At 36.1% G+C, this 17,085-nt stretch overlaps 2 protein-coding genes across 2 annotated transcripts in view; one reads left to right on the top strand and one right to left on the bottom strand.

Moving 5' to 3' along the window:
• The window catches only part of GABRR3 (gamma-aminobutyric acid type A receptor subunit rho3), a 725,962-nt gene that overhangs the window by 683,939 nt on the left and 24,938 nt on the right, over window positions 1-17,085 (bottom strand). The gene's annotated exons all lie outside the window — the stretch shown is intronic.
• On the top strand, window positions 4,414-5,343 carry LOC130829848 (olfactory receptor 5K3-like). The gene has a single exon (XM_057696417.1). The coding sequence runs from the start codon at window positions 4,414-4,416 to the stop codon at window positions 5,341-5,343; it is 930 nt and encodes a 309-aa protein (XP_057552400.1).

The raw sequence follows: 17,085 nt of genomic DNA, 5'->3' as shown, positions 1-17,085 counted from the left end.
ATATTAAATAAAATTTTAAAAAATAAAATAGCTACATATAAAAATAATAAAAATAAAACAGGACGTAAATTAAAGCAAAAAAATAATGTCTTGGAACTCTCCTGTAGTGAAGCCACCAGAAAACTGAACATGACTAAAATACATAAGTAGATGAGATAATCTGGAGGAAACTGCAGAATAAGAGAAGACACTGGTCAAATACAAAATTATAAGGAAAAGAAGCATTTTAAAGGCAAAGAGAGTTAGCAAGGCAGAAACAGAGACACAGATGTAGAGAACAAACATATGCACCCCAAGCAGGGAAAGCTGGGGGAAGGGGCGGTTAGGGTGGGATGAATTGGGAGATTGGGATTGCCATATTTACATTAAAAATAAGAAAACAAATATCAACTTGTATACTTTAAATATATGCAGTTTATTATATGTCAAATATATCTCAATAAAAGTTCTTTAAAAAAAGAAAATTTAACTTTATAAATACAATTAAATTAGTGTACATAAGAAATACATACATACATACATACATAAAGGCAAAGAGAAAAACATGACCCAGCATTAAAGACAGAGATGGAACACTTAGGAATACAGAAGCAGTGAGTGTTATCACAAAACCAGACATGGAGACTCTCAATAGTTTCAAACACCATAGCTTGGTTAAGCAGATAATCAGATGTTCTTTCGAGTTGGCATTTAGCATCGGTTTTGACCTTACTGAAAGAGAGGGTTCGATGAATTGCCAGGAAAGGCACCAAATAGAACAATTTCCAATCTATTTTCCCAGGCCCTATATATTACCTGTAAGTGTCTCCTATATCATGTATGAGTAAACTTCAGCCAACCTTATTTACTATCCAGTTTTTAATTAGGTTTTGTTACTTCAAGCTTCCAGGATTTTGTCATGGGCTTCCATTCTGTTGCTTCTTTTCCTCACGTGCTTCACGTATTATAGTCCTACTTATCCTGTAAGGTTCATCTGAAATGATGCTTCCAATGAGAAATCTTTTTTCCTCCAGGTTTCTATTCATTTCATTCATCATATTTTCATATAGCATATTAACACTTTTTTATATCACACCCTGAACTGCCTGCTAGTTACCAATGTGTCTTTCTCCCCACTAGAATATGAGCTTCTTGTCAGGAACCGTTTCTAAAACCTAAGAACTCCTTATCCTGTGCTCATTCTAACCATTGTCTCCTCCAATACCCTGTATATTGTAAATACTTGATTAAGGTTAAACAGAAAAGAAATTTGAGAAATCAAAGCAGGCTGTATTAAGGATCTAGCTCATTTTGTTGTCAGGAGCCAAAAGATGTAAGACATGATCGGTGACTTATGGATATTTAGCCAATGCTTTTACAATCAAGGCACGTACAATTCACATTTGATAAAGTGGTAAGCACATTATAAAAGCAGGCAATTATCCTGGAGATTGGGAAAAGGAAAATCTATTTAATTTAAAGGACTAGAAAAGTCCTCAAGGAGGAGATCTGATTTGAGATCAAGAATGAGCAGGATTGGCAGGAAAGAGAGGAAGATGAATGTTTTAGATGAGGACACATAAGCAACTTAATGAAGCAGGTGCACAGAGGAACAGGGAAGGGATGGACATGGCCAAGTGCCCTGAGGTGAGAGGAAGAAAGCAAGGTGAGAAATAAGATACAGACAGACTGTGGAGCATCTGGAATGACAAAATGAGAAAAAACAAATTTTTTGAAAACTAATCAAAGACCATTTCAAACACTTGAGCAAAGGAGTATAATCTTTTTTTCATTCATCGGACAAATATTTGTTGAGCACTACAAAGTGCCACATGTTATTAACGTGTTGGAAACACAGGAATGAAGATAACACAGAAATCTCTTCCCTCTTAAGCTAATAGAGGTTGGGAGAGAGAGTGACTGATTGTTGACATTACTAACAAATATATACCATACTGGTGCGTAATTACTAGAGTATAGGGGGATACAGCATAATAAAGACAAGGGCAGCTGCTGTAGACTTAAAAAAAAGAACAATAAGCTTAGTAATTCATGTATGGGACTAAACAATAATCTCAAAGTTTCAGAAAAGGGTTTTGCAGGATGTGGCGCCAAATTCAACTCACAGAATGAAGTTGATACTCGGGCTGAATCTTTTACACATTTTGGTAACCTCTCCAAATCAATCATCTTTCACACAACATATTAATCCCATAAACATATTAATTCTTCCACTAGGAGGGGAAACCAATCTGCCTCTTCTGATCATTTTATTTTACACAAAGAATGAAAAAAAAATGTAAAACTGAGGTCAGTTAAGTAAGAATCAGCAAGATGATCTCAAATTACCTTAATGACTTTAATGAAGCCCTTTTACTTTAATTTTTTCCCCAGGTCATCTTTAATTATCATCACGTGGTGTATGTATTAGTGACCTAATCTCCCCATAGAAATATACTGAAGTCATTACAAGGAAATCCCTTTAGCATTTGATGGAAATTTTAAATCTGCATTGTAAGAAAATAATTATTGACACTGATCTATTTGTAGTTGTTCAGATACTTATTCTTTTAATCCCAAATGTTTTAGAGAACTAGGTTTATATTCTGAAATTCTATTAGGCCTAACACAATAAAGCAAACAACAAGGTGTTACAAAATACTTCCCACTGAAATCTAGGTAAGAGGCTTTTCTACTTTACTTTTACATTTAAGATTAACATAAATTAATATTTATTTTTCTGAATTATTCACCATTTTTTGCTTGTTGTTAGATTTCAACTATTTAGTTATAATTCTGGCTGTTCTCAAAACTGGAGAATATGGGAAACTAGGATGAGAAAATGTATTGCAATTTATACTTACCTCTCTGATTATAAGGTAGAACTTCAAAATATGCAGGTAAGGACAGATTATAATTCTGCTTTTATAATCCAGGCATGCACATATAACGTTATTTCCATCTTAGCTAAATAATAAAGTGGCATATGTTTAATATTTTAAAGCAAAAATAAATAAAACTTTTAGGCAGTGCCTATATTTTGAAATTCAAATAAAGCATTTTGACCAAATAATTTATATGATTAGGCCCTCAGTCAATACGTCTTATAGATAGATCACTATATAATAATTGAAGGTAGCCTTTAAAAGAAAACAAAATTTCTTCACACAAATCATATTCAGATTTAAAGAATTTTCTCTAAGTGTTAGAAAACTAAAGTATAAAAGCATGGCTCACTTTTATTTATTAGCTTTTAATGTACTGTGTCATCCTTCACAAAATCTTACATAATTTTCTTAGGAAACGGTAAAATAGTAGATACATAAATTCAGGTAAAAGAAAGAAACCCAGATTTTTTAACAATGAATTTTGTTAATATCCTTTGTAAATTGTTCTTCAAAATTAAGTCTCAACTTGCAGATACCAAATAGTTCATTAAGGATCATTGGTAGATACTGGAAAAAGGTTCACCCAGGTCCCTGAACTGGAGGTAGGACTAAAATCAATCATGCTTTTTTCCCACAGCATAATACAGCTGCTTTAAGAAGTATAAGTCACAGAAAACCTCAAAGTATCTATAATATAAAAGGGAAATTGTTCATGAACATATGAAAAAGAAGCAATGTTAGATTATACACAAGCAATTCTAGATTGTGTTGGGAATATAAGACACTCTTGATGGTTCAAAAAATGGAGATTGGTGTAGTCTGGAGCACTGAGTAAACTTCATTCTGGATCATATAAAAACAGTGCTTCACATAAACGAGTAAAGAATTTAGATATCTGGGCACATTCAAAGAGAATAATGGAGTTAGTATGACACGGGGAAAAGGGATGAAAGAGGTGACAATCTATGGGTATTTATTTTCTTAGTTGTCCAAGGTAATTTTCTTTAAAGATTAACAGTCCTCTCCTTCATCCTCAGTGATTTTAAGGCAATTCCTAAGATATAAATTCAACACAACTGTGTACACATTTTAAACATTCACTCTACTAGGAGAGTACATTAAAAATATTTGCTCAATTAAAAATATATATATATATACATGAAAAGTGAATTGATATATATTTTAAGGAACTCTAATATAAAAACTGATACACATTAGTTGCGAATACTGAATCAAATATGGTGCCCAAATATGTATAGTATTCTTCATACATTCATAAAGACAGCCTTTTCCACTAAAAGCACCCTCCCTAGAATTACCAAAAGATTCTTGGGAATGCCAAGTTTCAGAGTTAAGATCATAAAAACTGACATTACAGAGAAATGAATGTCCCCTACTGGTATGTGTTCCTATCCCAGAGGAAATAGGGGAAGCTGGAAGAAGAGCTCCACTCCTTGTAAAAAGAAAAAGTTGAAGGGAAAATTATACAAACTCTAATTTCAAATCTTATATCTCCACAACTCCTATGTCAACAGGGAACATGGATATGATTGAGAATAACTACTCTTTGACAACTGAATTTATTCTCATAGGATTCACAGATCACCCACAACAGAAGACCCTTCTGTTTCTGGTGTTCCTCACCATCTATCTGATCACCATGGTGGGAAATCTTGGCCTGGTGGCACTGATAGTTACAGAGCATCGTCTTCACACACCAATGTACATCTTTCTGGGTAACCTTGCTCTGATGGATTCCTGTTGTTCCACTACCATTACCCCAAAGATGCTAGAGAACCTCTTTTCTAAAGACAGAATGATTTCCCTCTATGAATGCATGGCACAATTTTATTTTGCCTGCCTAGCTGAAACTGCAGATTGCTTTCTCCTGGCAGCAATGGCCTATGATCGTTACGTGGCCATCTGCAACCCACTGCAGTACCACACCATGATGTCAAAGAAACTCTGCATTCAGATGATCACAGGGGCCTACATAGCTGGAAACCTGCATCCCACGATTCATACAGGGTTTCTGTTTAGGTTAACTTTCTGTGGGTCTCATCAAATCAATCACTTCTTTTGTGATGTTCTCCCATTATACAGACTCTCCTGTGTGGACCCTTATATCAATGAATTGATGATATTTATCTTTGCAGGGTCAGTTTTAATCTTCACTATTACTGTAGTAATGATCTCTTACCTTTTCATTCTTTTCATGATTTTCAAGATGAAATCCAAAGAAGGAAAAGGCAAAGCCTTATCAACTTGTGCATCCCACTTTCTCTCTGTCTCAATATTCTATGGTTCTCTTCTTTTCATGTATGTTCGACCAAATTCAGGTAAGGAAGAAGATAAAGATATACCTGTTGCCATTTTTTATACTCTAGTGATTCCCTTATTAAACCCTTTTATTTATAGTCTAAGAAATAAGGAAGTAATAAAGGCTATGAAAAAAGTTAGGAAGAAAACTTCATAACATTATAAAACAAATTATCATCCCATATGGATAACTGATTTTAATGTCATTAAACTTTTTTCAAAATCAAGGAATACTGAGAAAGTGGAAAATGGCCCTGTCATATATAACATTAAATTACCAAAATATGATGATATATCAGTCAAATAAACAAGTTGAAAAGAAGAGAGTATGGTAAAGAGCATTCCAAAATCTAAGCTACTAGCTTTCATAAGGAACAAACTAAATTATTACCCCTGAGGTCACAAATGAGGCATGCTGTGATACACTAGTAGCTATGTTTCAGAGTATAATAGGTTACAATTTTCAACAAATGCTAGGAATTGAAGTATATATAAAGGTCACCTCCATTTAATATTTTTGGCAAATTGCTGGAATACCAAGGCATAATCTTACAAATTCCCCCATATCCCAGGTTCTCAAATATTAGTCTCCTCTTAAGCAACAACATGTGACAGTAGTAAACTCTCTATTTCATTTGATTCTCAACTTTGAGTGTGTTCAGCAGATGTTTGAATACGAAATCACACAGAATATATATTCATTAATCAAGAACATTTTCCTCTTATTGTTAGTCAATTTTCTCTCAAGTTCTCTGTAATACAGTATCCGTACAGTTGTGATTTACAAATCTGTACTTGAAGATGATGCTATTTACATTGACATCACTATGGATTTGATATCGTCATATACTTTGATTGGTTGACTATCATATATGATAGTGCAATACCTGAATATATTCTTAAATAAAGGTTTTCCTCTCTGATAGTTTTACTTGTCTTCCTTGTTATCAGAAATACCACCAACTTCAACTAATTACGAGGTAAATTATTGATATATGCACAGCATTAACAAAAACTGCAGGTCCTGATCAAAAAAAATGAGGCATAAACTAGTAAAAATGTAAATATCTAAACAATATTTGTTGATACTTACATGTGCAAATATGGAAGGAAAAATACTTTACGAAGAACCTGCTCTCTGCTTGGTCCTAAGCTAGACCTTTCATATATATTACCTACCAATTTATTAGTTGTGATTTTTCATGCTTTTCATTAGTGAAAAGCTTGTAGTTTGAAATACTGAGGTGCTTGTCCAAGTTCATCCAGGTTATCAGATTCAGCTGGAATTTAAATCAATATTAACTTTTCCCCACATGGTGGGAGTTCAGAAAATGGAGATCCTTGTAGCCTACGGTATTTAGGTCTTAAATTGCATCAGAAATAAAATGTGCCTTAAAAATGGGGAAAAATGATATTTGGAGGAAAACAGGAATGGGTGTGACCAGAGTCAATGTTTATGGAAAGGAGTGTGGCACTGGAAGTGGGAGATGCAGAAGCTGAACCATGGAACACAGTCAGAAAGTGGACAAAACTGTTGGTGAGAGCTGTTGGTGAATGTGGGGAAAAGGCAGGAAGCTAATCAGGTTACTGAGAATATTAAATGCCACCCTAAGGAATCTGAATTTATCTTAGAGCCATCAGAATCTGAAATCTTCCTGGAGCAGAATAATATGATTGTACATTTCAGAGACCTGACCTTTCAGCTGATTGGAAAGAGACCTAAAACAAGAAGACTAACTTCAATAATTCATATACTAGATGAGGAGAACACAAACTGGAGAATAATCAGAAAGGAGAGGTGTGTACACATAAGAGGAACACTATAAAGAAAAATTAATACATTGTAACTGTTGGATAATAAAATGAAGGCCTATCTTCTTCCTGTGAATATCAAACATGATATATCTGATGTCATATCACCAAGACTTAATAAGGTACCTAACACATTTGGCCATTCAATAAACATTTCCTTCAGTATGTTTTAATATAATTATGAAAATAAGTATGTCCTAGGCTTATTATTTTTATTTTTGAATGAATGAATAAATTGTAACTCTTGGTTTAAATTTCCAATATTCTAAATATGGATAGATATAGTCCACATAAAAAAGCTCTTTATAGTCATGAGACATGTTATAAGCAAAAAGGAATCCAGACACCAAAAATTCTGAGAAGCTCTGAAAGGTAAGTTGTACCTGCTGTATTCACTGTCTATTTTTAATGGATATTTTTAGTTTTAAGACTCACATACATTGATTTAGTTTCCCTTTCCTCGGGGTACCAAAATTTTTGTTACGTATTTCTACACCACCCACCCAAACCCTTAGCAACACAATACCAGAGGTCTGTTAAGGAAAGAATATGTCACTATTTGGGACCACTGTCACAAAGGAGGTGATTTTCTGGAAGTTTCTGGGAATTACATATTGCTTATTTGAAACGACGTTCACCAAAAAGATACTGTTTCTCCCTCTTGTCGTGGTGTGTGAATATGACATGTGGCACAGGCTACATCCATTTTGCCATCAAGGGAGAAACAGCCCCAAGATGAAGTCAATACACAATGGAGGACAAAGCTGAGGGAATCACAGGGAAACAGACCCAGAGTCACTGGAATAAACTAGTCATCTGGTTTTATACTCCAACAGATCTTCTTACTATGTAACCTTGTTTGGTAGATGCATTATCTGTAACTGAATAAATGTGAATTGATACGTTCATGTCTCTTGCCTTTCCTCCTCTTTTTATAGTCTCTTTTAACATAATTATCAGACAGTCTTTAGCTTACAAATTATTTTGCAGCAGTACCAATTCAACTGTTCTTCATATCCATTGTTTTTTACCTTCATTACGCTATCTTAATTTCGTATAACTCTGCTTTAAAAATTTATCCACAGAAATACTGAGGTGGAACTCAGGAATCAAAGCCAGGCTACCTAGCTCCAGAATCCATGTTCTTAACCACTACGTCATACCATACATAGCATAAAGAAGTAAAAGTAGCACAAGAGGAAAACTTCCAAGAAGCTAAGCTGCCTAGTGGGAGGGGAAATAGAGCAGAGATTCAAGAATGATGTGAATCAATGATATTTTCCTCCCAATTTATTTTGAAAAATTTCAAACATACTGAAGTTGAGAGAATGCCCATACATTTTTTTAAAATCAAGATTAAAAACTGTTTACATTTGACTGGTAAGCTATCTCCCAGTGTGTATACACAGTATATACATTTAGTATGTGTATGTATGATGATATTTTGACAGTTTACCCATAAATATTTCAATATACATCCCAAAACAACATAGAAATTTCCTATATTATCCTAATGTCATTATAATCCCGAAGTAATTTAACAACACCAAATACGAAGTTCACACTTGAACTTTTTGCTGTTTTCCCAAATTGTCCTCTACAGCGATTTATTTTTTCCTCAAGAATTCAATTAAATGTAACTCGTTTTATTCATTTTCTAAAAATTGTTTCTAATTTTTATATAATTTTTAAGGTTACACTCCATTTCCAATCATTACAAATATTGGCTTTATTCCCCGTGTTATATAATACATTTGTGTAGCCTATCCTACACCGAATAGTTTGTTCCTCCCATTCCCTCACCCCACTGATAACCACTAGTTTGTTGTCTGTATCTGTGAGTCTGCCTCCTTTCTGTTATATTCACTAGCTTGTATTTTTCACATGTAAGATTCTACATGTAAGTGATAACATATGGTGTTTGTCTTTCTCAATCTGACTTATTTCACTTAGCATAATGCCCTCCAAGTCCATCCACAATGCAGCAAATGGCAAAATTTCATTCTTATATTCTTGGCTGAGTAGTATTCCATTGTGTATGTATATATATATATATATATATATATATATATATATATATATATATATATATACCACTTCTTTATCCATTCATCTGCTGATGGATGGATACTTAGGTTGTTTCCATGTCTTCGCGACTGAAAGCCATGGTGCTATGAACCTCGAAGTGCATGTATCTTTTCGAATTAATGTTTTTGTTTTTTCCAGATATATACCCAGAAGTCGAATTGCTGGGTCATATGGTAGTTCTGTTTCTGGTTTTTTCAGAAACCTCCATATTGTTTTCTGCAGTGGCTGACCAATTTACATTCCTACCAACAGTGTGTGAACACTCCCTTTTCTCCACATCCACGCCAGCATTTGCTATTTGTATTGTTTTTGATAATAGCCACTCTGATCAGTGTGAGGTGATGACTCACTATGCTTTTGATTTGCATTTCCCTATTAGTGATGTTGAGCATCTTTTCACATGCCTGTTGGCTGTCTGCATTTCCTCTTTGGAAAAATGTCTATTAAGGACTTATGTCCATTTTTTTAAATCAGGCTGACTTTTTTTTCTTTTTGATGTTGAATTGTATGAGATGTTTGTAGATTTTGGATATAATGCTCTTAGCAGTCACATCATTTACAAATATGTTCTCCCATTCAGTGAGTCATCTTTTTGTTTTGTCCATGATTTCCTTTGCTGCTCAAATCTTTTTAGTTTAATTAGGTCCCATTTGTTTAATCTTGCTTTTGTTACGTCTGCTGTAGGAAATTAATCTAAAAAAATATTGCTGCAATTTATGGCAAAGAGTGTTCTACCTATGTTTTCCTGTAGGATTTTTACAGTATGTAGTCTTACATTCAAGTCTAATCTGGTCTTACATTTAGGTCTTTGAGTTTATTTTTGTCTTTAGTGTTAGAGAAATTCAAATTTCATTCTTTTACATGTAGCTGTCCAGTTTTCCCAGCACCACTCCTGCAAGAGACTGTCTGTTCTCCATTCTATATTCTTGCCTCTTTTGTCATAGATTAAATGGGCATAAGTGTGCGGGTTTATTTACGGGCTTTATCCTCTGCCTCACTGATCTATTTGTCTGTTTTTAGCCAGTAGTATACTATTTTGATTACTGTAGCTTTGTAGTGAACTCTGAAGACAGAGAGTATGATTCCTCCAGTTTAGTTCTTCTTTTTCAAGATTGTTTTGGCTTTTTGGGGTCTTTCGTGTTTCCATGAAAATTAAAAAATGTTTTGTTTTAGTTTTGTGAAAAATGCCATTGGTATTCTGATGGAGATTAAATTGAGTCTGTAGATAACCTTGGATAGTATGGTTGTTTTCACCATGTCAATTCTTCCATTACAAGAACACAGTATATAGTTCAATCTATTTGTGTTGTCTACAGTTTCCTTCATCAGTGTTTCATAGTTTTCTGAGTACAGGACTTTTACCTCCTTAGGTTGGTTTATTCCTAGATATTTTATTCTTTTTGATGTGATGATAAATGGGATTGTTTCTCAATTTCTCTGATACTTCATTGTTAGTGTAGAGATATAAAACAGCTTTCTAGATATTAATTTTGTATCCTGCAACTTTACCAAATTATTGACAAGCTCTAGTAGCTTTCCAGTGGCATCATTAGGATTTTCTTTTTTTTTTAAGCTCCTTATTGGATTACAGTTGATTTACACTATTGTGCCAGTTTTTGAGGTACACCAAAGTGAATCAGCTATATTTATACACATATTCCCATATCCCCTCCCTCCCACAACACCTTCCCACCCTCCCTATCCTAGCCCTCCAAGTCATCACCCATCATCGAGTTTATCTCCCTGTGTTATGCAGCAACTTCCCACTAGCTATCTATTTTACATCCGGCAGTGTATATATGTCAATGCTACTCTCTCACCTTGTCCCAGCTTCCCCCTCACCGCCCCCCGACCCTGTGTCCTCAAGTCCTTTCTCTACATCTCCATCTTTATTCTTGCCCTGTCACTGGGTTCATCAGTAGCATTTTTTTATATTCCTTATATATGAGTTAGCACATTTGTTTTCCTCTTTCTGGCTTACTTTGCTCTGTATGACAGTCTCTAGGTCCATCCACCTCACTACAAATAACTCAATTTCATTCCTCTTTATGGCTGAGTAATATTCCATTGTATATGTGTGCCACATCTTTCTTATCCATTCATCCGTTGATGGGCATTTAGGTTGCTTCCATGTCCTATGTATAGTATAACATCATCTGCCAAAAGTGACAGTTTTACTTCTTCCTTTCCAATTCAGATTACTCTGTTTCTTCTTTTTCTCTGAATTATGTGGCTAGGACTTCTGAAACTCTGTTGAATTGAAGTGGCAAAAGTGGGCACCCTTGTCTTGTTTCAGATATTAAAGGAAATGCTTTCAGGTTTTCACCACTGAGTATGATGTTAGCTGTAAGTTTGTCATATATGGCCTTGATTATGTTGAAGACTGTCCCTTCTATGCCCACATTCTGAAGAGTTTTTATCATAATTGGATGATGAATTTTATCATAAGATTTTTCTACATATATTGATATGCTATGATTTTTATTCTTCAATTTGTTAATGTAGTGTATCACACTGATTTGCAGATACTGAACCACCCTTGCATCACTTGAATAAATCCCAGTTGATCCTAGTATATGATCCTTTTAATGTATTATTGGATTCTGCTTGCAAATATTTTGTTGGAGATATTCACATCAGTGTTATTGGCCTGTAATTTTTTCTTTTTCTTTTTTTTTTTTGGAATATATCTGTCAGGTTTTGGTATCAGGGTGATTCTGGCCTCACTAAATGAGTTCAGAAATGTTCCTTCCTCTGCAATTTTTTGGAATTGTTTGAGAAGCACCAGTATCAACTCTTCTCTAAATTTTGGTAGAATTCACCCATAAAGCCATCTGGTTGTGGACATTTGTTTGTTGGGAGTTTTTCATTTACTGATTCAATTTCATTACAGGTAGTTGGTCTGTTCAAGTTTTCTAGTTCTCCTGGTTCCAACTTAGAAGATTGTACATTTCTCAGGATTTGTCCATTTCTTCTACATTGTCCCTTTTATTGGTAGTCTCACAGTAGTCTCAAGATCCTATATATTTCTGTGGCATCAGCTGTCTTTTCTCCTTTTTCATTTATGGTATTATTGACTTGGGCCCTCTCTCTTTTTTCCTGGTGAGTCTGGCTGATGGTTCATCATTTTTGTTTATCTTTTCAATGAACCAGCACTTAGTTGCATTAGTCTTTCCTTTTGTTTTTTTAATCTCCACTTTATGTACCTCTGCTTGGGTTTTTATGATTTCTTCCTTATTCTACGTTTGTGTTTTCTTTGTTCTCCATTTTCTAGTTCCTTTAAGTGTTGAGTTAGGTTATCTTTTTCAGATTTTTCTTGTTTCATGAAGTAAGCTTGTATTTCTATAAACATCCCTCTTGGAACTGCTTTTGCTGTGTCCCATATGTTTTGGATCATCGTATTTTCATTCTTATTTGTCTCTAGGTATTTTTTGATTTCCCATTTGAAGTATTCAGTAATCCATTGATTGTTTAGTAGCATATTGTTTGTCCTCCACATATTTGTGTTTTGCAGTTTTTTTCTTATAGTTGATTTCTAGTCAATGTATTGTGGTTGGAAAAGATGCTTGGCATGACTTCAACTGAGGCTCTCCTCATGGCCCAGCATGTGATCAATCCTGGAGAAGGTTCCACATGCAATTGAAAAAAAATGTGTATTCTGCTACTTTTGGATGGAATGCTCCATATTTATCAATAAAATCCATCTGTCTTAATGTGTCACTTAAGGACAGTGTTTCCTTATTGGCTTTCTGTCTGTATGATCTGTCCATTGATGTAAATGAGGTGTTAAAGTCCCCTACTATTGGGACTTCCCTCGTGGTCCAGTGGATAAGAATCCACCTTCCAATGCAGGGGATGTGCTTTCAATCCCTCGTTGGGGAACTAAGATCCCACATGCCATGGGGCAACTAAGCCCACATGCTGCAACTACTGAGCCCGCACACTCTAGAGCCTGTGTGCCACAACTAGAGAGCCTGTGTGCCACAACTACTGAGCCAGAATGCTCTGGAGCCTGTGTGCCACAACTAGAGAGAGCGTGGGCCTTGCAATGAAGAGCCTGTGCGCTGCAATGAAAAATCTCTCATGCCTCAACAAAGATCCCGTGTGTTGCTACTAACACCTGATGCAGCCAGATAAATAAAAAATAAATAAATTTTTAAAATATAATAAAAAAGTAAAGTCCCATACTATTATTGTGTTACTGTCTCTTTCTCCTTTCATGTCTGTTAATATTTGCCTTACATATTGAAATGCTCCTATATTGGGCGCATATATGTTTACACCTTTTATACCTTTTTCTTGGATTGAGGTCTTGATCATTATGGAGTGTCCTTATAACAGTCATTATATGAAAATATATTTTGCCTGGTGTAAGTATTAGTATTCCTGCTTTCTTTTTGATTTCCATTCACAAGGAATATCTTCTTCCATCCACTCACTTTCGGTCTCTCTGTCTCTAGATCTGAAGTGAGTCTCCTATACAAAGCATATACACAGGTCTTGTTCTGTATCCATTCAGTCACTCTATGTCTTTTAATTGGGGCATTTAGACCATTTATATTTAAGGTAATTATTGATACGTATATTCTTATGGCCATTTTGATCACTGTTTTGGGTTTGTTTTTGGAAGTCTTTTTTTTCCCGTTCCTTCTCTTTTGTTCTCTTATAATTTGATGACTATCCTTAGCGTTATGTTACATTCTTTTTTCTTCTGTGTGTATATATTACAGATTTTTGGTTTATGGTTACCATAAGGTTTATATATAGTAAAGTATATATATGACTGTTTTAGTTTGTGGATCCCTAAACTTCAAATCCATTTTTAAAAAACTGCATTTGTACTCTCCTCCCCTCAGGATTACTAACTTTGATATCATATTTTAAATCTGTCTTGTGTATTCCTTAACTGCTTGTAGATATAGATGATTTTACTACTTTGTTTTTGATCTCCCTAATACCATTGTGTGTAGATAACTTCCTACCTTTACCATATGTTACCTTTGCTGGTGAGCTTTTTCATTTTATAATTTTCCTGTTTCTAACTGTGGCCTTTTCTTTTGCTCCTAGATAGGTTCCTTTAGGATTTGTTGTAAAGCTCTTTTGGTGCTGCTAAACTCTTTTAGCTTTTGCTTGTCCGGAAAGCTTTTGACTTCTCAGTCAAGCCTGAACAGGAGCCTTGCTGGTTAGAATATTCTTGGTTGTAGGTTGCTCCCTTTCATCACTTTAAATGTAGTGTCTCTCCCTTCTAGCCCACAGAGTTTCTGTTGAAAAATAAGTTGATAGCCTTACAGGAGTTACCTTGTATGTTATTTGTTGCTTTTTCCATGCTGCTTTTAATATTCTGTCTTTATCTCTAATTGTTATCATTTTAATTACAATGTGTCCTTGTGTTCCTCTTTGGTTAAATTTGTATGGGACTCTCTGTTCTTCCTCAACTTGGGTGACAGTTTCCTTTCCCAGGTTAGGGAATTTTTCAGCTATTATATTTTCAAATGTATTTTCAGCCCCTTTCTCTCTCTTTTCTCCTTCTGGGACCCCTATAATGTGAATATTAGTATGCTTGATTCTGTAGAGGTCTCTTAAACTGTCCTCATTTCTTCTCATTCCTTTCTGTTTTCTGTTCAGTAACAGTGATTTCCAGTACTGTTTTCCAGCACACAGATCTGTTCCTCTGTATCAGTTAATCTAGTATTGATTCCTTCTAGTGTATTTTTCATTTCAGCTATTATACTCTTCATCTCTGTTTGTTCTCTACATTTTCTAACCCTTTGTTAAATACTTCTAACCTCTCACTCTATGCACCCATTCTTCTCCCAAATTCTTTGATCCACTTATGATTAATACTCTGAACTCTTTCTCACGTAGATTGCCCACCTCCAATTCACTTAGTTCTTCTTCTGGTGCTTAATCTTGTTCCTTTGTCATGAACCATTTCCTCTGCTGCCTCATTTTGTCTAAGGTACTATTTGTATTTTTATATATGTCATAAGTTAGTTAAGTACCTAAACCTTGGAGACGTGGCCTTCTATTGGAGATGTCCTGTGCATCCCAGCAGCACATACCCTTTTATCATCCAGACTACATGCTCTCGCTTTCCTCCTCAGAGGGCTGAGTGCATCCTTCTGTAGCGGTCTGACTATGTGAGCAGTATGGCATGCGTGGTTGGCCCCCTCACCCAGTTGGTTGCCAGGCCCTGCCTTGTGTGGACTCTGATATCTGCTGGTTAGTAGGGCTTGGTCAATGGTGGCTCACTGCAGAACCCCAGGGGAACTTGGGGTTAGTGCTAGCTCACTGGTGAGTTCAGTAAGAGTCCAGAACACTACAGGGTCATTGCCCACCCACTTTGGGGTAAAGCCAGGACCTGGGCTTAGTGCTGAACTAGTGGCAGGCCAGAGCTGTGTCCTGCAGTCTGGCTGCATGGCCCAGGGATGCCAGAGCTGGTGTTAGATCACTGGTAGAGATGGGGCCAGATTCTGACACAGTGGGTATGGAGTCCAAGGTGTCCTGAAGCTTGTGTTGGCCTTATAGTGGGCAAGGCCAGAGCCCAGCTGGTCCCAGGGTATTGTCTGCCTGCTGTGGCTAAACTAGGTCTGCAGCCTACAGGTTTGTGGTTTTCTTGTGTATGGGGTCTGCCTCCTGGTGGGTGCAATTGGTTATAGAGGCTAGTGCACACTTCCTGGATATAAGAACCTGTGCCTGCTCACTGGTGGGTGGAGCTGGGTCTTGGCCCTCTAGTGGGTAGGGACTTTTCTAGAGGCATGTCTAGAGGTGATTGTGGACTCAGGAAGTCTTCAGGCAGCCTGATGTTGATGAGTTTTTTGCCTGAGATGACACAGCACCGGCACCTACAGGCTATTGGGTGGGGCCAGCCAAGTCCTGATGCTAATGACCTAGATGGAGGATCCAATGATGTCACTCACCTGCACCAGTGTCCATATGGTACAAAGTTCCCAAATATGGCTGCTGCTTGTGTTTTCATTCCAGGGTGAAACATAGCTGTCTCCTGCATCACAGGAGACTCTCCAAGACCAGCAGGTAGGTCTGGCCCAGGTTTCTATCAAATTATTGCTTTTGCCTTGGGTCCTGATGAATGAGAGCTTTTGTGCGTGCCCTTTAAGAGTGAATGCTCTATTTCCCTTAATCCTATAGGAATCTCATAATAAAACCCCATTGGCCTTCAAAGACAATTCTCAGGGGGCTCATCTGCCAAGTGTAAGACACCCATGCTCAGGAGTCCAAAATGGGACTCAACAGTCTTGTTCCTGTGGGAAGACCTTTGCAATATAAATATTCACCAGTTTGTGTGTTGCACCCCACCTGGGATATGTCACTTGACAATATCATGAGTCTGCCCCTCCTACCCATCTTGTTGGCAGTTTCTTCCTTATATCTTTAGTTCTGGAACATCTTTTCTCATAGGTGCTGGTTTTTTTCATCAATGGTTGTTCTGCAGATAGCTGTGATTTTGATGTGCTCTGAAAAGGGGGTGAGCTTAGGTTCTTTTTCCTCTGCCATCTTGGCTGGTCCTCTATTTCTGGAGGTCAAAGTACAAAATGGGTCTCAATGCACTCCTTTTGTCTGTTCAGAGGAGAATCCATTTCCTTGCTGCCCACATTTTCTGTCTTGTGACTTCCTCCATTAACCTTAAAGCCAGAAATGGCAACTTGAGTCTATTTCCAACAGTGTAACTTTAATACTCTGTTTCTTTTCTGTATACTAACAGTAAAGTATTAGAAAGAGAAACCAAAAAAAATTAAAATCCCATTTAGAATCACATCAAAAAGAATAAAATACCTAGGAATAAACCTACTAAGGAGGTAAAAGACCTTTCCTCTGACAATTATGAGACACTGATAAAAGAAAATGAAGACATGACAGATGGAAACTTATGCCATGTTCATTGAGTGAAAGAACAAATATTGTTAAAATGACTGTGCTATCCAAAGCATTCTACAGATTCAATGCAATCCCTTTCAAAATACCAATAGCATCTTTCACA

The sequence above is a fragment of the Hippopotamus amphibius genome, chromosome 10, assembly GCF_030028045.1.
Source record: "Hippopotamus amphibius kiboko isolate mHipAmp2 chromosome 10, mHipAmp2.hap2, whole genome shotgun sequence".
Classification (NCBI taxonomy): Eukaryota; Metazoa; Chordata; class Mammalia; order Artiodactyla; family Hippopotamidae; genus Hippopotamus; species Hippopotamus amphibius.
This window is presented reverse-complemented; position numbering and strand designations above follow the sequence as displayed.